This window comes from Oncorhynchus nerka, linkage group LG12, assembly GCF_034236695.1.
Source record: "Oncorhynchus nerka isolate Pitt River linkage group LG12, Oner_Uvic_2.0, whole genome shotgun sequence".
NCBI lineage: Eukaryota > Metazoa > Chordata > Actinopteri > Salmoniformes > Salmonidae > Oncorhynchus > Oncorhynchus nerka.
In genome coordinates, this window is record NC_088407.1 from 26,178,241 (window position 1) to 26,200,962 (window position 22,722).

The 22,722-nt window shown below is 43.4% G+C and overlaps 2 protein-coding genes and 1 pseudogene across 3 annotated transcripts; 2 read left to right on the plus strand and 1 right to left on the minus strand.

Moving 5' to 3' along the window:
* Positions 1-8: 8 nt before the first annotated feature.
* Positions 9-4,242, plus strand: LOC115138004 (uncharacterized). Its single transcript, XM_029674387.2, has 4 exons — positions 9-336; positions 772-941; positions 2,227-2,411; positions 3,131-4,242. The coding sequence occupies exons 1-4, from the start codon at positions 269-271 to the stop codon at positions 3,356-3,358; spliced, it is 651 nt and encodes a 216-aa protein (XP_029530247.1). The 5' UTR covers positions 9-268; the 3' UTR covers positions 3,359-4,242.
* On the minus strand, positions 4,204-15,589 carry LOC115139065 (UDP-glucuronosyltransferase 1A5-like; annotated as a pseudogene).
* Positions 8,390-22,706, plus strand: LOC115138006 (UDP-glucuronosyltransferase 2C1-like). Of its 2 annotated transcripts, none has more exons than XM_029674389.2 (2): positions 8,390-8,464; positions 20,509-22,706. In XM_029674389.2, the coding sequence occupies exons 1-2, from the start codon at positions 8,400-8,402 to the stop codon at positions 22,136-22,138; spliced, it is 1,695 nt and encodes a 564-aa protein (XP_029530249.2). In that variant the 5' UTR covers positions 8,390-8,399; the 3' UTR covers positions 22,139-22,706. The 2 variants fall into 2 exon arrangements, with proteins under 2 accessions (XP_029530249.2, XP_029530250.1); XM_029674390.2 differs by lacking the exon at positions 8,390-8,464 and adding an exon at positions 9,548-9,624.
* The last annotated feature ends 16 nt before the right edge of the window (positions 22,707-22,722 follow it).

A 22,722-nucleotide genomic window follows, 5' to 3' on the forward strand; every position in this document is an offset into this window, starting at 1 on the left:
GTAGAAACATATGAGAGAAATAGGTGTGACACATTTCCAAACAACAAAACATACATTCAGATATATCTTTCATGTTTGCAGTATAAATGTATCGTAATTAATGGTGAATAAATGATTAAAAGATGAGTGCCTGTCCTGTCTCTGTGACGTTAATACAGAGGATACTGTATGTCACTGATCTTTAGTGAAGGTGTTGAATCTTATGCAAACCACACACATGCAAATAGTGACTGTTCTATAATTTAGTTCCTGAATGATATGATTTTTAATGCCACCTCTGGTCCGGAGATACCTCTCACAAACCTGGATACAGCCAGGCAGAGCTGTCCATTTCAGGTGAGTATATTTTATTAAGAGTCATAATTCAATAAAACAGAACTTAGATTGAACATACCCCACCACTAGAATTATAGGCTGCAATGATTTGTATTTGATGGGGAGACTTATACGTAGACTACATAGACTTATACGTTTTAACATCAGATGAATGGTGAACACTCTATAGACTACAGTTTGAAAATAAACAGTACCAGAGTGCACACAGTAGCCTATTGGTTGTTAAGTGATGATTGAAGGGGCTCCACTTGTAAGACGTGAATTAGCCACTTAGAATAGAAGAGCTATTAAAGCGCATTTCGAAGCCAGGTGAAAGATGTGTGTGTGTGTGTGGGGGGGGGATATTTCATATTTGATTTCAGCAAGTTGGCATTGGGGGGGGGGGGGCAGGAAAAAGTAACAATCCATTGATGTTTGTTGTTGCTTTTTGTTCAGGTTCTTTGTCCTTAGTCGAGTGGCCAGCCGGCCAGTCACCATGGCATCGAGTGTGATAATCAACAACCAACATTCTCAGCCTCCTCAGCCCCAGACACCAGCTTTCATAGCTGTCCACTCTAACCAGTGGAACACTGGCATTTGTGACTGCTTCGACGACTTGCAAGTCTGTGAGTCTGTCTGTCTATTTGTTTGTCCATTTATCCAGTGTTCAGCGAATCATTCACATTTCTCTGCAAAAATGTTGAATTCAGAGTTCACTATTAATTTACATTGTTCACTATTCATTCACATTTACATTGTATTTCGGAATACCTTATTAAAACATTGTTCTATAAAAAGCACATATGTGATACATTATATTGTTCCGTTTGGACTTACGCCGTGCTTGGAATAGTATTATAGCCCATACAGTCAGGTCCATAAATATTTGGACTATGTTATTCCAAGTTATTATTACTTTAGCTGTCTACCACAGCATATTGGAGTTCAAATTAAATAATGAATATGTGCATACTTTCAGCTTTAATTTGAGGTAGGCATTTACATCCAAATCAGGTGAATGGTTTTGTAATTACAGCACTTTTTATTTGTGCCTCCCCCCTTTTTTAATGGACCAAAAGTAATTGGACAATTGGCTGCTCAGCTGTTCCATGGCCAGGTGTGTGTTATTCCCTCATTAGTTCATTTACACGTAAGCAGATAAAAAGTATAGAGTTGTGTGGCATTTTCATTTGGAATCTGTTGCTGTTAACCCTCAATATGAAGTCCAAAGAGCTGTCACTGCCAGTGAAGCAAGCCATCATTAGGCTGAAAAGCAAAACAAACCCATCATAGAGATAGCAAAAACATTAGGTGTGGCCAAATCAACCATTTGGTACATTCTTAAAAAAGAAAGAACACACTGGTGAACTCAGGAACACCAAAAAGACCCGGAAGAGCATGGGAAACATCTGTGGTGGATGACAGAATCATTGTTTCCCTGGTGAAGAGAAACCCCTTCAGTTGGCCAGATCCAGAACACCTTCAGTGGGTAGGTATATCTGTGTCAAAGTCAACCATTAAGAGAAGACTAGTAAATACAGGGTTTACCACAAGATGTAAACAATTGGTGAGCATCAAAAACAGGAAGACCAGATTCGAGTTTGTCAACAAGCATCTAAAAAAAGCCTGTATAGTTCTGGAACAACATCCTATGGACAGATGAGACAAAGATCAACTTGTACCAGAATGATGGGAAGAGAGAAGAGTTATGGAGAAGTGAAGGAACTGTTTCCTTTCAAATCCATTGTGGTGGCGTGCAGAGACAGAATTATGCAAATTGTGTCACTGTCCAAATACATATGGACCTGACTGACAGCGTTACTAGCCACTAATCAAAGTGAGTGGGATAAGTGTCGTAATCAGTGTTAACAGATCTCTTCCCTGACCTGCGCTTTGCGACCCTATGATCAGGCTGTTTTGCCTTCTGGTGCTTCCCCTGTTTCGCCTGCACCACCACCTCAGAGTTCGGAGAGTGTTTCTGTCTCCCCATGCTGGACGGCTTATGGTCCTCCACCCAGCTGGTAGGGGTGCCAACCTGCATTCCTCCTGTGTCCATGTCCATGAGGGTGGCTGTACGTACCCGGTATGGCATTCAGGTGGGTTAATGAATGTCAATCTGAACGCCTGAATAAAGAAACTAGACCAGGAAGATTGTTAGGGTAGGCCTACAGACTGTGTAAACGTGAGGCAGTACACACAACACAGCAAATCAAAAAACATGTTATTGGTCACATACACGTGTTTAGCAGATGTTATTGCGGGTGTAGCGAAATGCTTGCGTTTCTGGCTCCAAAGGTGCAGTAATATCTAACAAGTCAAATCGAACAATACACACAGATCTAAAGTAAAGGAATGGAATGAACAATATATAAATATTTGGGCTAGCAATGTTGGAGTGGCATAGGATAAGATACAGAAGAATAGGATAGAATACAGTATATACATATGAGATGAGTAACGCTAGATATATAAACATTATTAAAGTGGACAGTGATTTCAGGTCTATTTATATAGGGCAGTCACCTATAATGTGCTAGTCATGGCTTTTTAACAATCTGACCTTGAGATAGAAGCTGTTTTTCAGCCTCCTGAAAGCTTCTGTCCAGTTAATGAAACAGCCCGGTAGTCAGTGTAATCATACAGTATCCCAGGTTTGAAACCTCTGCTGATACCTCATTGCAAGTAAAAACAAAATCCTGGGTGGAACATTGCCAGAATCAGGCAGGAATAAGCAAGAAATCCAAGAATCATCCAAACTGGGATTTCTAGAAAAACAGGGAATTTTGGGATCATAACCCTGTCTATATGTGTTCAGGGTGACATGACGGCAGACTGTGTGTACTCCACCTTCTGCAACATCTGCTCCTGGTGCCAGATGGCCAGGGAGATCAAGAGACGCAGACAGACCTTCACCGTCATCAACGCCCAGCCCACCATGCTGCCCGGTCAGCCCATGTTGATGGCCTCCCAGCCTGGGGTCATCACATCTCAGCCTATGATCACCTCTGCCCCTCAGGCCATCTTGAGCACTAGATTCATGTAACCTTTGACCCAAGACACAGAAACCACACCACGCCCTCTGGTGGTGATTTCATAGAGGTGATGTAATGGAGGTGATGCACAATGTATAAGACTTGAGGCATTGGAATTCATGTAAAATCTTGCACAATTCCAGCATTTACTGTACATAAGGATAGCTGTGAAATGTAAGTATCTATTATTTTAACTATGTCAATCACCCAATGCAGATTGTTATATAATAATGAACATTTGGTGGGTGCCTATATTTGTCCTATTTCATATGTGCAAGTGTGTATTGTATGCATGTGTGAATTGGAAATGTATTTTTTTGTATATCCCAACTCCCCCTGAGACACCCTCTGAGAGCGGGGTCACGGCCAGGGTCTGCCATTATCAACGGCGACCCTGGAGCATTTAGGATTAAGTGCCTTGCTCAAGGGCACATCGATTCACACAATGTGACGTAAGTAAGCCATCTGTTACCTTGAGAGCCAGACAGTTATTAATGTCTGTGGATAAGGCCAGTATCAGAGGGAGAGAGAGGGAGGGAGTGAGAGAGAGAGGGAGGGAGAGGGAGAGTAAGAGAGAGAGAGAGGAAGGCTGTAGCCCTCTCTGATAGGACTGTGCTAACAGTCACAGTGACTCATGTTCATCATTAAATGTTTATTTTTATACTGCTGTGACCTCCCTCCCTCTGACTTTCCAAAACAGTAAAGGACGTTACTGTACTTTAGGGAAGAGTGGAGTCCATCTCTAATGTCATGGATGTAATGTTGAATATGTTACAGTAGGGTCCTACTGCATTTAAAAATTAAAACATAATCTATACAAAGATAATGTTAATGTGTAATGTTGCTTTGCCTGAAACGTGTATATTCTCAGTTAAACTCAATAAACATTTATCAAAAACAAGGATTTTCCAGTCTGCTTATGAAAATGTTACAATATAAACAATTTGGCAATATATAACGCATCAAGAAACTGTCAGTTAATAAGCTCACTCCAGCTTGGTCTTTCTCCTGGAGCTCTTGCAGCACAGTCTGCTGCAGACAGAAACTGAGGCCCAGAGAGAGGCCCCGCTGAGGGCCAGGAGCAGCGTCGCCACATCCAAGCTGTGGTTGGAGTACCAGGACATGCTGTAGGCTTCGGTGTGCAGGTGGGATGACGTTCCTCATCACGTAATCAAACCAGAAAGTGGTGCTGGCGAGAGGGGACAAGGGTGTGTTGCGGTACAGGCCAAAGATCTTCTGCATTCTGTGGCAGTAGGAGGGATTCTCCAGGACGTCCCTTAGGACCTCCAGGAAGTCCACTGTGGTGAGAGTGGCAGCCTCCAGACATTGCAAACTTGTTTTGGGTTGGCCCAGGAGGTTGCTCTGGGGGAGCCAGTGTAGCAGCAGGGTGTTGTTCGCCAGGGAAGAGGGTCTTTCTCCCAGGAACCTCCACAACACCGTGTGGGGCAGCTGGGCAAAGGCTTGGGCCACCGCCTTGGTCACCTCCTTAGGCAGGGAGAACACCAGCATTCCCAGAGACATGACCACCACCCCGTGCTCTGCATGAAGGCCTCCAGGTCAGGGAGCGGACGACACTAGAAGCCCCCCATATAGACCACGTTGGGCATGGTGGGCCACAGGAACTCAAAGACAAAGTCCACCCGCATCAGCCACACGTCTGCTGAATGCTGTATGGAGAGCAAGTCAGCAGCAGAGGGGAAGTGACATTTGAGCAGATTGGCGTACCGATGGTTAATAAAGAAATATTGCGCCACCACACTATAGACATAATGCAACATATTTCTGGTTCTCTAGAGGAAGTCCATGTGGTCAGAGAGCTCTTTGCCCGACACGGGGACGTAGGACAGTGGCGAGGGGGCAAAGGCGAAGTGACCCTCTCCCATGTTGATCCAGGGCAGGTTGAAGACCAGAAGCAGACGGAGGTAGTTGGCCAGGAGGATCCCTGTGGGCAGAGCAGGGTGTCAGCACCAGGTCAAACTGAGCATCCCAGAGCCGAGCCATGAACACTGGATCATCTGCTCCAGAACGTCCGCTCTGACGCAGATCTTGTGGCCTGTCGGCTGCATGGATGTGATCTCGTACTGATGGAGGAAGGACCGCAGGAAGGGCGGCAGGGTCCGGATTCCCAGAATCGTTTGCAGCATCTTGTCGTGGAAGTTCTTGTCCACCTCGTCCTCCAGCATGAGGACGGTGATGGAGCTGTAGAGAGGGAACTTCTGGGAGATGTACCAGCTCTTGGCAGAGCGCAGCACGGTGAGGTCGTGATCTCGGGAGTGGAGCGTTGACCCAGTGGCTGCCATCCACCGGGACCACCAGGATCTTCCTACTGCAGGCGCTACAATGGCAACCATTGCCGGGCGATAGAAGCAGGAAGTAGAGGGCAGCCAAGAAAGGAGATGTCACTCTTATCATCATAGCTGTCTGTGGAGAAGCCATACAACAGATATGGAATTGATTAAAGAGGTGAAATCCAACACAACAAATAAAGAATGTGTGTAAAACAGAGCCAGCTCTGGTGTGACTCATGTTTTGTGTTTTTTTTATTTATTTAACCCTTATTTAACTAGGCAAGTCAGTTATTTACAATGAAGGCCTAAAGGTGAACAGTGGGTTAACTGCCTTGTTCAGGGGCAGAACGACAGATTTTTATCTTGTCAGCTGGGGGATTCGATCCAGCAACCTTTTGCTCTAACCACTAGGCTACCTGCTCCATGTGAGCTAATGCGAGCTAGTACTTTAGACGAGACTCTACAATACTTATTAAAGTGTGGTAATGCATCAACAAACAAAGTGTTGTATTATTTAATACAACTCAGAAAGCAGGCTACTGAAATACCATTATAGCCCAACTTCACTAAAGTCCATAAGTGAACTTCAGTTTAATGAACCTTAATAACACTGCCCTGGTAACAACACAGTTAAGGCAATATGCTCTACAGAGGGGGCATTGTATCACATCGGTCTGCTTGGTCTGCTGGAGCCAGAGGCAGGGGACTGGAATATTAAGTAGTGAAAGGCTTCATGGATCCTGATCCATGACATGGAATATAAAATATAGACTTGCAAATGTTACATGTAGAACAATGAATATATATATATATCAATCTGAGTTCCCAATCTCCACACATACACGCGCTCTGTTCTTTGCAGAGTGCAAGGGTAGTGTTGCAGTACTCTATTTGCATTGACAGAGGTACAGATGGTTTGATACACTGAGTGTACAAAACATTAGGAACACCTTCCTAATATTAGGTTGCACCCCATTTTGCCCTCAGAACAGCCTCAATTCGTCGGGGCATGGACTCTACAAGGTGTCTACAGCGTTCCACAGGGATGCTGGCCCATGTTGACTCCAATGCTTCCCACAGTTGTGTCAAGTTGGTTGGATGTCCTTTGGGTGGTGGACCATTCTTGATACACACGGGAAACTGTTGAGGGTGAAAAACCCAGCAGTGTTGCAGTTCTTGACACCGGTGCGCCTGGCAGCTACTACTCACCTTCCAACAGGACAACGACCTTAAGCACAAAGCCAAGACAACGCAGGAGTGGCTTCGGGAGTGGCTGAATGTCCTTGGGTGGCCCAGCCAGAGCCCGGATTTGAACGGGCTCTGGCTGTAATCGCTGTAATCGCTGCCAAAGGTGCTTCAATAAAGTACTGAGTAAAGGGTCTAAATACTTAGGTAAATGTAATATTTAATTTTTTGTAAATATACATTTGTTTTTGCTTTGTCTTTATGGAGTATTGTGTGTAGATTGATGAGGATATATATATATTGTTTTATCCATAATGCTGTAATGAAACAAAATGTGGAAAAAGTCAAGGGGTCTGAATACTTTCCGAATGCTCTGTAGGGCCAGAGAACAACACAGACAGTGAAACATGGACAGACAGTGACACATTCAATACCGCCTTTCACACTCTTGCCTGTATCTAGCTGATCTAGGGTGAAATCATTCGTCCAACAGTTGCAAACAAGTGTATCTATTGGACAAATTCTGGTATGTTTAACCCCGTTTCATTTAGTTTGCTTCCGTTTAAGAAACGTTTTTCAACAGGATCGGCGGAATGAATACACCCCTGATCACAAGTAAACTTTCATAGCTCACTTTCATAGCAGCCACGTTGTATTCCTTCTCGCATCAATGCGCTCTCCTCCTCTCACCTTTCCCTTCGCTTGTGGATTTCAATGCACAACACACCAGCTGTATGTGACCAAGTGGAAAAACCTTTCCAAGCCAAACCATATCATAACTGCTACACACATCCTACATCAATGTCACCATATTAGCTGAAGTAACATCATAGTCAACATATCTAATAGAACTTACACGTTAGTAAACCCACTACAATCACCTAGTAACATTAGTGTACAGTCAGTAATCTACTCAGTAAGCAGTTTAGCAGTTACACCGGCAGGCCCTGGTGGCAATACATTTGTCAAACCAAAAGCTTACTTACTTGTGTTGGATAGTCATAGTCAGCTAGCTAACATAGCATCCCTCTGTTTGAGCCGGGTGTTTGAGTAGCCTAAACTAGCTAGCTAGCTGCATTTGCTAGCTAAGTACGTGTTAAGTGAAAGTGAATAAAACATTTAATAAATGAATTTGTTCAAAACTGTTTAACCATTGTCTTTCTCTCTCTTTGAGTCAATTACTCAGTTCATGTCAGTTCATGCTGCAAGAGCTCTGTTAGGTTGGAGGATGTCTCCAGAAGTTGTCATATGGAGGGGGGTGTGAACCATGAGCCTCCTAGGTTTTGTATTGAAGTCAATGTACCCAGAGGAGGACGGAAGCTAGCTGTCCTCTGGCTGTTTTAATCAATTATTTGGTGACATGAATATATTTAGTATTTTTTTATTTTATTTTTATAAAATTCACTGAGGATGGTCGTCCCCTTCCTCCTCTGAGGAGCCCCCACTGGTTCAAAGGCAATTAAATATTTTTTACCTTGGCAATTCACTCTTTAATGGCACACAGATTACACACTCCATGTATAAATAGTCTCAGGGCTTAAAGCTCCTCCTTTACCCTGTCTCCTCCCCTTCATCAACAATGATTGAAGTGGATTTAACAGATGACATCAATACGGGATCAATGCTTTCACCTGGATTCACCTGGTGAGTCTATGTCACGTTTTGTACATTTTGACATTTCTTTCGTATAGATAATTGACCTGAATGTATCACTTATGTGATGTTGGGTTGAACAAAGTAATATAGAGATTCCACATTGGCATCACGTAGGTACTGTTTCACTCTTCTATCCATGGCTGGAGTGTCCTTGTTGCTGTGCGCATAGTTGGTCAAGGTCCATTTAGAATAACACCCTGTGTTAACTTTCGCTATAATGCTAAACTGAACCCTACTGTGCTGGCTCGGATGTTTTCTTTTCACATTGTCCTTTCCAGTAACTATAGTGTGGTGGACGCGTAACCTGGCAAGTAGGCCTACAGTGCAGCCTGGCTTGGCTCAGTAGAGTGAAAAGGGTATGTGTATGCAATATCTTAGACATCTTGCCAGTCAGACATTTAACTTTGAAAAGGCATTGTTCCTTAGATATTTAAAGTCATTGCCGTGTATAGATGATGAAATAGAGCTGTGAGTCATAAGACACATTTGACTTGACAACATTTTTACAACTTTGCACTTTATTGAACATGAAATGGATAACCGTGATGGCTTACTCAGACATTAGCAGTGATGGTTCAACGGCTTCAGTAAATACCCCTCCATACAATTTCATCTTCAATTATGACTTGCTAAATTGTGATATAGTATGCTAAAATGAATGGATCTAGTAAAAATGTAACAAAATATTAATTGGGAATTGAATTTCTTTCATACTGCATTTCCTCAATCAGTGTACACATATGAGGTACCAGTAGGCCTACAGATATAGTAACTGCATAAATTAAACATCTTTATGGTCTACAACTTCTACAAACAGTTAAAACCATAAAAAGCTTTCTAATGGCTTCCATGTGAAATAAACAACACTCAAAGTTGATTCTTATTAAATGGGCAACCCTACAAATCCCTTCCACCATGGGGGGTGAGGAGCTCAATGTTCTTTACCCGGCTGCTTAGAATACAAACTGTCCCCCAGGATGTCTGAACATGGCATTCCTCCCTCATCTTCCTTATCTAACTCAGAGGAGGAGTTAGTTGGTTGTTTGTTGGTGTGATGCTCGACTATAAAAACCAGTCCATCTGGGATCTCGTGTATTAACTAGCGACGAGGAAGAGGACAAGGGACAGTCTTTGTGTTACAGGTCACAGTGAGTTTATCATGTCTTTCACTAAACACTAACTGTGCTTCTCAGTGAAACTGAGACTGGCTATCCGTGCACACTGCTGCTACCGTGATATGATGAGAGTGCACTTGAAGAAGTAGGCGATAGATATATTGTATCGCTCTATGTATTGTATCTCACTATATGTTTTGTAAATTTGGATTACCATAGTTTCTATTGCCTTGTTAGGCAAAAACATCACATAGTTAGCATATATTGTTGTAGTAAAAAATATTTGAATAAGAATCTTTCAAAAAGAAACCAATATGCATGCATTTTGCTTTACTGAAAGATCTACATTTTTCAACTGGATATTAGCATAAAATATGATAAAAGGCTGGACGCTCCATGACTTTTAGAGATAATGAAATAACCATAATAATCATCCAAAGTAATATAGTGAATTGAATAATTTCTAAATGATGCACAGCATACTGTGAGAGAGTGGAGCCAGTTGATGCTGATGGATTCTAGTTCAGAACCCTGTGTAAACCTCCAGTACAGACTATCAACAGCTTATTGTGAAATAGACAAATTACTTATTTGAAATTCGTGACAGGCACATGAAAAAGTACACTGTGTGTATTAGACTATTTTCATGCCAACATTACACTATTTTCTTTCTTCGTAATACATTTGAGTACATTACACAAATTTCAATTTGTTGTGGCTAACGTTAGCTAGGCTAGCTAGGTGTCTAATGTTAGCTAACGGGCTAACGTTAGCTAGGCTAGGGGTTAATGTTAGGGTTAGGTTTAGGGGCTAAGGTTAGGTAATCCGCTGGCTAAGTAGTTAAAGGGTTAAGGTTAGTGTTAGGGTTAGGAGTTAGGTTAAAGGGTTAAGGTTAGGGTTGTGAGAAGGGTTAGCTAACATGCTAAGTAAATGCAAAGTTGATAATTAGCTAAAATGCCAAAGTTTTCTGTGATGAGATTCAAACACACAACCGTTGGGTTGCTAAATGTTCACATTATACAGCAATCTTTCCTGTCTTAAGTAACCTAATGTCTTTATCTGTGCAATGTACACAAAATGGTGTACTACACATGAAAACATATACTTTTTCATGTGCCTGTCACAAATTTCCAATAAGCAATTTGTGTCTGGGTTGAGTACATGGTGTTCTATAGTCTAACTGTGATGACTTGCAGCAGGGAAGGGCAGCAGATAAACATGATAAACCAATGACCTGTGGTGAGGTCAGTAGCTGAGTAAGCACTGGCTATTATCAAAGCCAGATTTACTCACAAATAAACAAATTTCACCATACAACATAACTTCAACAACCAGAGTGACATAGGCTATTATTAACTGATATTGACAAACATTTTTTTACCAAAATCTAAATACAAATGTAGCCAAGATACACAAGCAATAGCCTCTGATACACTGCTCAACTCAGCTCAGTCATAGACCAATGTATCATCCACAGTTACAACTGATAGGTGGCACTAAAAGACCAATATATAGACACATTTCATCTGAAGAATTCGCAATGCAAACTCCATAGCATTTCACAACTGATTTACAATTATTCCAATGTGCGGCGCAAGCAAACACACACAATGATTGTACTATGTGAAATATGCTTAAACTCTTTCAGTGCATTCGGAAATTATTCAGACCCCTTCACTTTTTCCACATTTTTTATTTTACAGCCTTATCCTAAAATAGATTTTTTTAGAATCATTTTTCAAATTGATTTTTTGGCACCTCAACCTACACACAATATCACATAATGACAAATCAAAAACTAGTTTAGACATTTTTTCAAGTGTATTTAAAATTAAAAAACTTAAATATTACATTTACAGAAATATTCAGACCCTTTACTCAGTACTTTATTGAAGCACATTTGGCAGCGATTACAGCCTCGAGTCTTCTTAGGTATGACACTACACGCTTGGCACACCTGCATTTGGGGAGTTTCTCCCATTCTTCTCTGCAGAACCTCTCAAGCTCTGTCAGGTTGGATTTTGAACGTCACTGCACAGCTATTTTCAGGTCTCTCCAGAGATGTTTGATCGGGTTCAAGTCCTGGCTCTGACTGGACCACTCAAGGACATTCAGAGACTTGTCCCAAAGCCACTCCTGCATTGTCTTGGCTGTCTGCTTAGGGTCATTGTCCAGTTGGAAAGTGAACCTTTGCCCCAGCCTGAGGTCCTGAGTGCTCTGGAGCAAGTTTTCATCAATGATCTCTCTGTACTTTGCTCCATTCATCTTTCCCTCGATCCTGACTAGTCTCCCACTGCCACTGAAAAACATCCCCACAGCACGATGCTGCCACCACATGCTTAACCGTAGGGATGGTGCCAGGTTTCCTCCAGATGTGATGGTTAGAATTCAGGCCAAAGAGTTCAATCTTGTTTTCATCAGACCAAAGAATCTTGTTTCTCATGGACTGAGATTCCTTTAGGTGCCTTTTTGCAATCTCTAAGCGGGCTGCCATGTTCATTTCACTGAGGAGTGGCTTCCGTCTGGCCACTCTACCTTAAAGACCTGATTGGTGGAGTGCTGCAGAGATGGTTGTCTTTCTGGAAGGTTCTCCCATCTCCACAAAGGAACTCTAGAGCGCCGTCAGAGAGTGACAATCAGGTTTTTTGTCACCTACCTGACCAAGGCCCTTCTCCTCGATTGCTCAGTTTGGCCGGCCGGCAAACTCTAGGAAGAGTCTTGGTGGTTCCAAACTTCTTCCATTTATGAATGATGGAGGCCACTGTGTTCTTGGGGACATTCAATGCTGCAGACATTTTTTGATACCCAGACAATTCCTTTGACCTCATGGCTTGGTTTTTGCTCTGACATGCACTGTCAACTGTGGAACCTTATATAGACAGGTGTGTGCCTTTCAAATCATGTCCAATCAATGGAATTTACCACAGGTGGAATCCAATCAAGTTGTAAAAATATCTCAAGGATGATAAATGGAAACAGGATGCACCTCAGCTCAATTTCGAGTCTCATAGCAAAGGCTCATTCTACAACAATGAAAACAAAATAAAGTAAAAATGTATTAAAAAAATACATTATTTACATATGTATTCAACTTATGTATAAAAAAAAACATTTTTTAAAACATTTCTAAAAATTTATTTTTGCTTTGTCATGTGGTATTGTGTGTAGATTGAGGATTCTTTTTATCTATTTAATCAATTTTAGAACAAGGCTGTAATGTAATAAAATGTGGAAAAAGTAAAGGGTAGACCTAAATGAATACTTTCCATGTGGACTTTATATTATAAATAAGGTTTGAACAAATATTCCATATCAAAACGTGTAAATAATTTTAAAAATGCAGGTCAAAGCGTCAAACTGTCCCATTAAAATGAAATTCTAGCTTGATAAATCAAATGCATTCACAGGGATGTTGTCTATTCTCATGATTCAACAGAAGCATAACCCACAAATTGCAAAATAACATGCATTTAGGTCTACCTTTACCTTTAAATTAAGTCCATTAGTCAGTCCTTCCCTCTCAGTGACAACAGAAGCCCATGTCCATTATTTTATTCTGCATGCACACAGCAGGGAAGCCACACATGTAGAATGGGTGTAATGCAGTTAATCACATCCATTTTGTAGAAGCCAAAGCTCAGGCACCAATAAAGTGGCCGGGGAAGTCCCATTCCCACTGTATATACAAAGCAAAAGTACATGTCCAAGAGGTCTAAAAGTCAGGGCAAAAACTATGAATTTGTTATGATATTTCAAACAAGTCTACAGTGCAGTACTTACTGTTCGTCTGCCCGACAGCTAGCAATGAGGGAGATGGTGGTTGCCTTGACTGTCATGAATAAAGCCACGTGTTGTATGCTGCCTCTGTCTGGTCTTCATTATATTTGACGTTCCACTCTTCGAACCCTGCAAAAGGCACATTACATGATGATTCCAACAAAGCATCCATTTGTCAGGTTGTTTTTTCTAGCTACAGTTGAGGTCCACATACACGCTAGCCAAATACATTTAACCTCAGTTTTCACAAATCCTGACATTTAATCCAAGTAAGAATTCCCTGTCTTAAGTCAGTTAGGATCACCACTTTGTTTTAAGAATGTGAAATGTCAGAAAAATAGTAGAGAGAACTATTTATTACAGCTTTTATTTATTTCATCACATTCCCAGTGTGTCAGAAGTTTACATACACTCAATTAGCATTTGGTAGCATTGCCTTTAAATTGTTTAACTTGAGTCAAACGTTTCGGGAAGCCTTCCACAAGCTTCCCACAATACGTTGGGTGAATTTTGGCCCATTCCTCCTGACAAAGCTGGTGTAACTGAGTCGGGTTTGTAGGCCTCCTTGCTCGCACACGCTTTTTCAGTTCTGGCCACAACTTTTCTACAGGACTGAGGTCAGGGCTTTGTGATGGCCACTCCAATACCTTTACTTTGTTGTCCCTATGCCATGTCGCCACAACTTTGGAAATCAAATGTATTTATATAGCCCTTCTTACATCAGCTGATATATCAGTGCTGTACAGAAACCCAGCCTAAAACCCCAAACATCAAGCAATGCAGGTGTAGAAGCACAGTGGCTAGGACCCGGCTGTGCCGGGTGGAGATTATAACAGAGCATGGCCAAGATGTTAAAATGTTCTTAAATGACCAGCATGGTCAAACAATAATAATCACAGTGGTTGTCGAGGGTGCAACAGGTCAGCACCTCAGGAGTAAATGTCAGTTGTCTTTTCATAGCCGATCATTAAGAGTATCTCTACCGCTCCTGCTGTCTCAAGAGAGTTGAAAACAGCAGATCTGGGACAGGTAGCACATCCGGTGAACAGGTCAGGGTTCCATAGCCACAGGCAGAACAGTTGAAACGAGCAGCAGCACAGCCAGGTGGACTGGGGACAGCAAGGAGTCATCATGCCAGGTAGTCCTGAGGCATGGTCCTAGGGCTCAGGTCCTCTGAAAGAGAGAATGAAAGAAAGAGAGAAAGAGAGAATTAGAGAGAGCATACTTACATTCACACAGGACACCGGATAAGACAGGAGAAATACTCCAGATATAACAGACTGACCCTAGCCCCCCGACACAAACTACTGCAGCATAAATACTGGAGGCTGAGACAGGAGGGGTCAGGAGACATTGTGGCCCCATCCGATGATACCCCCGGACAGGGCCAAACAGGCAGGATAACCCCACCCACTTTGCCAAAGCACAGCCCCCACACCACTAGAGGGATATCTTCAACCACCAAATGACCATCCTGAGACAAGGCCGAGTATAGATCACAAAGATCTCCGCCACGGCACAAACCAAGGGGGGGGGGGAGAGACCACGTCAGCGACTCAACCCACTCAAGTGACGCACCCCTCCTAGGGACGACATGAAAGAGCACCAGTAAGTCAGTGCCTCAGCCCCTGAGGCAGAGAATCCCAGTGGAGAGAGGGGAACCGGCCAGGCAGAGACAGCAAAAAACTGTCCTTGAAACAGTCTTGATATGTTCGTCAAAAGAGAGATCAGGGTGCAGAGTAACACCGAGGTCCTTCAGTTTTATTTGAGACTGTACAACCATCAAGATTACTTGTCAGATTCAGATTCAACAGAAGATCTCTTTGTTTCTTGGGACCTAGAACAAGCATCTCTGTTTTGTCCGAGTTTAAAAGTAGAAAGTTTACAGCCATCCACTTCCTTATGTCGAAACACAGGCTTCTTGCGAGGGAAATTTTGGGGCTTCACCATGTTTCATTGAAATGTATAGCTGTGTGTGCATTAGCAGTGAAAGTTAACATTATGTTTTCGAATGACATCCCCAAGAGGTCAAATATATTGTGAAAACAATAGTGGTCCTAAAACGGAACATTGAGGAACACCGAAATTTACAGTTGATTTGTCAGAGGACAAACCATTCACAGAGACAAATTGATATCTTTCTGACAGATAAGATCTAAACCAGGCCAGAACTTGTCCGTGTAGACCAATTTGGGTTTCCAATCTCTCCAAAAGAATGTGGTGATCGATGGTATCAAAAGCAGCACTAAGGTCTAGGAGCACGAGGACAGATGCAGAGCCTCGGTCTGACGCCATTAAAAGGTAATGTACCACCTTTACAAGTACAGGCTCAGTGCTATGATGGGGTTTAAAACCAGGCTGAAGCATTTCGTATACATAGGATGGAGTCCGTCACTCCTCAACAGGCCAGGCTTGGTCCTGTTTGTGGGTGAGTCCCAGAAAGAGGGCCAATTATCTACAAATTCTATCTTTTGGGAGGGGCAGGAAACAGTTTTCAACCAGCGATTGAGTTGTGAGACTCTGCTGAAGAGCTCATCACTCCCCCTAACTGGGGGGGGGGGGCCAGAGACAATTACTCGATGCCGACACATCTTTCTAGCTGATTTAAACGTTGAAGCTATGTTGCGCTTGGTGACCTCTGACTGTTTCATCCTAACATCGTTGGTGCCGACGTGGATAACAATCTCTCTATACTCGCCAGTTTTAGCTTTAGCCAGCACCATCTTCAGATTAGCCTTAACGTCGGTAGCCCTGCCCCCTGGTAAACAGTGTATGATCTCTGGATGATTCATTTTAAGTCTAATATTGCGGATAATGGAGTCGCCAATGACTAGAGTTTTCAATTTGTCACAGCTAATGGTGGGAGCATTCGGTGCCATAATGGGAAGAGTAGAGACCAGGGGAGGCTCGGCCTCTGACTCTCTGCTTAAATGGGGAGAACCAGTTGAAAGTTTGTTGGCTGAATGAGCGACACCGGTTGAGCATTCCTACAGCATTTCCCTCCAGAAGCCATGAGAAAGTTGTCCGGCTGCGGGGACCATGCAAGGGGATTTATACTACTATCTGTACATACTGGTGGCACAGACGCTGTTTTATCCTTTCCTACACTGAAATTACCCTTGCCTAACGATTGCATCTGAAGCTGGGCTGTCAGCGCAGCTATCCTCGCCATAAGGCGATCGTTCTCCTGTATATTATGAGTACAGCGACTGCAATTAGAAGGCATCATGTTAATGTTACTACTTATCTTTGGCTGTTGGAAGTCCTGACAAACCATGTCCAGATAAAACGTCCGGAGGGAAAAGTTGAATGAAAATAAGTTGAGGGAAAAAATAAAAATAAAAAGTAAAAACTGTAAAGTTGTCAGGTAGCAAAGTAAAGTTGGCAACAAAACGCACAGCAGCACGTAAACAAGTCTGCAAGTTGTGACCATATGCTTGGGGTCATTGTCCATTTGGAAGATCCATTTGCAACCAAGCTTTAACTTCCTGACTGATGTCTTGAGATGTTGCTTCAATATATCCACAGAATTTTCCTTCCTCATGAAGCCATCTATTTTGTGAAGTGCACCAGTCCCTTCTGCAGCAAAGCACCCCCACAAAATGATGCTGCCACCCCCGTTCTTCACGGTTGGGATGGTGTTCTTCAGCTTGCAATCCTCTCCCTTTTTCCTCCAAACATAACAATGGGCATTCTGGCTAAAAACAGTTCTATTTTCGTTTCATCAGACCAGAGGTAATTTCTCCAAAAAGTACGATCTTTGTCCCCATGTGCAATTGCAAACCGTAGTCTGGCTGTTTTTGGGCGGTTTTTTGAGCAGTGGCTTCTTCCTTGCTGAGCGGCCATTCAGGTTATGTCAATTTTTACTGTGGATATAGATACTTTTGTACCTATTCATCCAGCATCTTCACAAGGACCTTCTTGCCACAGCTCGCATTGATGTGCCATCCTGGATGAGCTGCACTACCTGAGCCACTTGTGTGGGTTGTAGACTCCGTCTCATGCTACCACTAGAGTGAAAGCACCGCCAGCATTCAAAAGTGACCAAAACATCAGCCAGGAAGCATAGGAACTGAGAAGTGGTCTGTGGTCACCACCTGCAGAACCACTCCTTTATTGGGGGTGTCTTGCTAATTGCCTATAATTTCCACCTGTTGTCCATTCCATTTGCACAACAGCATGTGCAATCTATTGTCAATCAGTGTTGCTTCCTAAGTGGACAGTTTGATTTCACAGAAGTGTGATTGACTTGGAGTTACATTGTGTTGTTTAAGTGTTCCCTTTATTTTTTTGAGCAGTGTACACCTCCAATTGACTCAAATGATGTCAATTAGCCTATCAGAAGCTTCTAAAGCCATGACATCATTTTCTGGAATTGTCCAAGCTGTTTAAAGGCCCAGTCAAATTAGTCTATGTAAACTTCTGACCCACTGGAATTGTAATACAGTGAATTATAAGTGAAATAATCTGTCTGTAAACAATTTTTGTGAAAATGACTTGTGTCATGCAAAAAGTAGATGTCCTATCTGTCTTGCCAAAACTATAGTTTGTTAACAAGACATTTGTGGAGTGGTTTAAAAATGTGTTTTAACCTCTAGTGACACTCCATCCCGGGTGAGGGAGCGTCATCATCGACTGACACTAATTAGCATAACGCAACGGACATAAATATTACTAGAAAATATTCCTATTCATGAAAATCACAAGTGAAATATATTGAGACACAGCTTAGCCTTTTGTTAATCACCCTGTCATCTCAGATTTTCAAAATATGCTTTACAGCCAAAGCAAGACAAGCATTTGTGTAAGTTTATTGATAGCCTAGCATAGCATTATGTTCAGCTAGCAGCAGGTAACTTGGTCACGAAAATCAGAAAAGCAATCAAATTAAATTGTTTACCTTTGATGAGCTTCGGATGTTTTCACTCATGAGACTCCCAGTTAGATAGCCAATGTTCCTTTTTTCCAAAATCTATTTTTGTAGGCGAAATAGCTCCGTTTGTTCTTCACGTTTGGCTGAGAAATCGACCGGTCACGAAAACTCTGAAAAATATTCCAAATTAGCTCCATAATATCGACAGAAACATGGCAAACGTTGTTTATAATCAATCCTCAAGGTGTTTTTCAAATATCTATTCGATAATATATCCACCGGGACAATTGGTTTTTCAGTAGGACCAATTGGAAAAATGGCTACCTCTGTATTTTACGCGAGAATCACTCTGAGAGCCATCAGGTGACCACTTACACAACGGGTATTCTTTAACATAAATGCGTAAAACTACTTCACAATGCTGTAGAAACCTTGGGGAATACGTAGAAAAAGTAATCTCTTTGATAGCCCATTCACTGCTCAATAGGGACGCATTGGAACGCAGAGCTTTCAAAACACGAGGCACTTCCGGATTGGATTTTTCTCAGGCTTGCGCCTGCAATATCAGTTCTGTTATACTCACAGACAATATTTTTACAGTTTTGGAAACTTTAGAGTGTTTTCTATCCTAAGCTGTCAAATATATGCATATTCCAGCATCTTGTCCTGACAAAATATCCCATTTACTTTGGGAACGTTATTTTTCCAAAAATGAAAATACTGCCCCCTAGTCTGACTCCAACCTAAGTGTATGTAAACATCCGACTTCAACTGTAGCTAACTTTGTTCAATTCAAGGGATGCGAGCGCCAAAATATGTAGACACGTCCAAATATGCACAGCTTACTCCAGACAATACCCACACAACATGTTTATGCAAAAGCATGCAAGGCAGTGACTGGAGTCAGCAATGGCTGTGTGTCAAGGATTTGAATGGATGGAAAGAAAGGCATGAATACCTTGGGGCCTTTCCTGAAGTTTTGTTGCAGGTTTAGCAAATGTTTATATTTTTAACATAAAATCCCCAGAATCATAATCATTAGATTATCACAAGGGAACCACTGCCTACCCTGAATAACCTGATGGCACATCAATGTAATAAACATTCCAGGTCAGGTCACCCATGTCCAATGTCTGCTGCACCCATCCAGACAGGACGGGTTCTGCAGATCCTGATGGGAGCACAGTGTAGAGTCAGGTTCTGTCTAGGGTTTCAGCCCCTGAGATGTGATGTCATTGCACCAATGTCCTTTTCATTAGGCACCAAATGCAACAAAACAGCCTCAAACAAAGAAGTACTATCTGGACTTAGAAACGCTTGTTTTCGTTTTCCTTTGCAAAACATTTTGTTGCAGTGTGTGCCCTAATTAATGCAACCCAGATCTAGCTAAATGGCCAAAGCTAAAGGGTGTGTGGACCAGTGGAGGCTGCTGAGGGGAGGACGGCTCATAATAATGGCTGGAACGGAGGGAATGGAATGGCATATGATGTATTGGATACCATTCCACCTATTCCGCTCCAGCCATTACCACAAGCTCACCCTCCCCAATTAAGGTGCCACCAACCTCCTGTGGTGTGGACTGTGTAGTATCTGTGTCTACTGAGCATGTAGTATTTGTAATGCCTGTACTGATTTGGTACTGATGCATCAGTGAATGGAGAGAGTCTATAATGTGGGAGTGGAGGAAATTTACTGATAAGGTCCACTGTACTGTGTTCATCTCTGTATTTCATCCAGATTGAAAAACCATACAGTTATATTGTGTGGTAACCTAGGGAACCAATCTGCCCATAGTGGTACGAGGTGGTGACAACTCTGTTGAGAATACATCATATCGTGCATCTACTGTGTGGCTTGATGCTTCATTCTCACAGTAGCATAACATGGGAATACTGTTTCCACACAATGTAAGAAAATGTCCCCCTCCCTTCCTTCATAACAGTTTTATCTAGTGTTTCAGCATGTACAGCTTTAGAGAATAACCCAGTGGACATTTGGACATCTGCCAATTGCAGAGGCTGACATGTCGACTATGGAATTTATTTTGTACAGAAAAGACAATACCTCGATAAAGCTACTTTATAGTCAGACCATGTAATCTCTTTCTCAGTCCTTGCATTCTGTATGCTAAAACTGCTCATGAAAATCAAACCATTTCTATTGTATACTTTTTCTAAATATAACATATACTATCGTGGAGAAGAGAAGAGAGAACATTTTCCTGAGATCGTAAACAAACATGTTTTTTTCTTGTTGTTTGTTCCCAGCTCCAATGACGTAATGGGCATGTGCGGTGGAACAGCGGTGGTCCTTCGACGAATACTCTGCCTCATCTTAATTCGGGGTTGCTGCAGTAACGGCAGTGGGGGAGGTAGAATCCTGGTCTTCCCAGAGGATGGCAGCCACTGGCTCAACATGGAAGTTATCCTCCGAGAGCTCCACTCCAGAGGTCACAACCTCACCGTGCTGCGCTCTGCCAAGAGCTGGTACATTCCCCAGAATTCCCCTGTCTACACCTCTATCACCGTGAACCCTGCTCCTCCTCCGGCGGGCGAGGACCTGGGTCCTGACTTCTACACCATCCTGATGCAGCGCTCACTGAAACTCCGCAGGATGTTACCGGTCCTCCGTTTCCTGGAGCAGCAGAAGGACACGGCGGCCATGTTGATGATGTTTCACAGCGAGGCACTCTGCATGATCTCCACCATCTTGGATGACTCTGTCCTCGTCGCCAAACTGAGGGTGTCCAGATTCGACCTGATGCTCACCGACCCTGCCTTCCCTGCTGGAGTGCTCCTGGCCCAATACCTAGGCATGCCCATGGTTTATAATGTCCGCTGGCTCAACGCAGGCGAGGCCCACATGACTGTCGCCCCCACGCTGCCCTCCTATGTTCCGATGTACAACTCCCTGTTCAGCGATAATATGGACCTCCTGCAGAGGACAGAGAACTTCCTGCGTTACCTGGTCATCCTCCTCCAGGAACACCTGGTCATCCTGCCACTCTACGTCAACCTGCTCCAACGTCACTTCCCCCCTGGTGCTGACCTGCTCTCCATGCAGCGCTCAGCAGACGTGTGGCTGATGCGGGTGGACTTTGTCTTTGAGTTCCCGCGGCCTACCATGCCCAATGTGGTCTATGTGGGGGGCTTCCAGTGCCGTCCAGCTGAGCCACTTCCGGCTGACCTGGAGGCCTTCATGCAGAGCTCTGGAAAGCACGGGGTGGTGGTCATGTCTCTGGGAACGCTGGTGTCTGCCCTGCCTAAGGAGGTGACCGAAGCAGTGGCCCAAGCCTTTGCCAAGCTGCCCCACAAGGTGGTGTGGAGGTTCCTGGGAGAAAGACCAATTTCCCTGGGGAACAACACCCTGCTACTGGACTGGCTCCCCCAGAACGACCTCCTGGGCCACCCCAAAACCCGCGCCTTCGTGGCTCACGGAGGCACCAACGGCCTGTATGAGGCCATCTACCACGGGGTCCCTGTGCTGGGCCTGCCGCTCCTCTTCGACCAGTTTGACAATGTCCTGCGGCTGCGGGTGCGAGGGGTGGCACGGGTTCTGGAGGCCGCCACTCTCACCACAGAGGACTTCCTGGAGGCCCTAAGGGATGTGCTGGAGAATAAGTCCTACCGCCACAACATGCAGAAGCTCTCTGGCCTGCACCGCGACACGCCCCTGTCCCCGCTCGCCAGTGCCACCTTCTGGATTGAGTACGTGATGAGGAACGGTGGAGCGTCCCACCTGCGCACCGAAGCCTACAGCCTGCCCTGGTACTCCTACCACAGCCTGGACGTGGCGGCGCTGCTCCTGGCCCTCAGCGGGGCCTCTCTCTGGGCCTCAGTCTATGTCTGCAGCAGGCTGTGCTGCAGGAGCTCCAGGAGGAAGACCAAGCTGGAATGAGACATTAATCTAAAGATGGGCCAAGATGGGTATTTTAGATGTTGTACGTATTTGACCATCAATTGGCACTTTTCTGTCAACGATTAAAACAATTGCTCAAAAGAATCTTGAGAAATAACTCCAAAGCCCACCATAAATACATAATAACACTACAGGGAAGTACATGACTCAATAAAAACTGATGAAAAGTTATTTATATTCAGACTGGCCTTAGGGAATGTGGTGCCATGGAACTGTCAGATTACATATTGGATTTCAGTCTGGTGAGGGAAAGTACAAGATGACAAAGATAACAATCTCCTCTCTATGATATCATGTGTTAAAAATACAGCCTAGCCAACATTGTCTCACGCTCCCATTCTCCTCAAACAATTTGAATTGTGTAGTCATAGCTTTTCCCTGTGCCTGAGCTACAAAGTAATCTTAGTGTAAATTATGACTATACTGTATACCACAGTCGTACACAGTAAACAAATATGTTTGTTCAAAGGAAAAATATATGTCATACTCATACTTTTCCACCTAAAAGCCCCAGTAAGAAGTCTCAATAAAGATGTAATTACTGTCATCCGAGTACAGTCAAT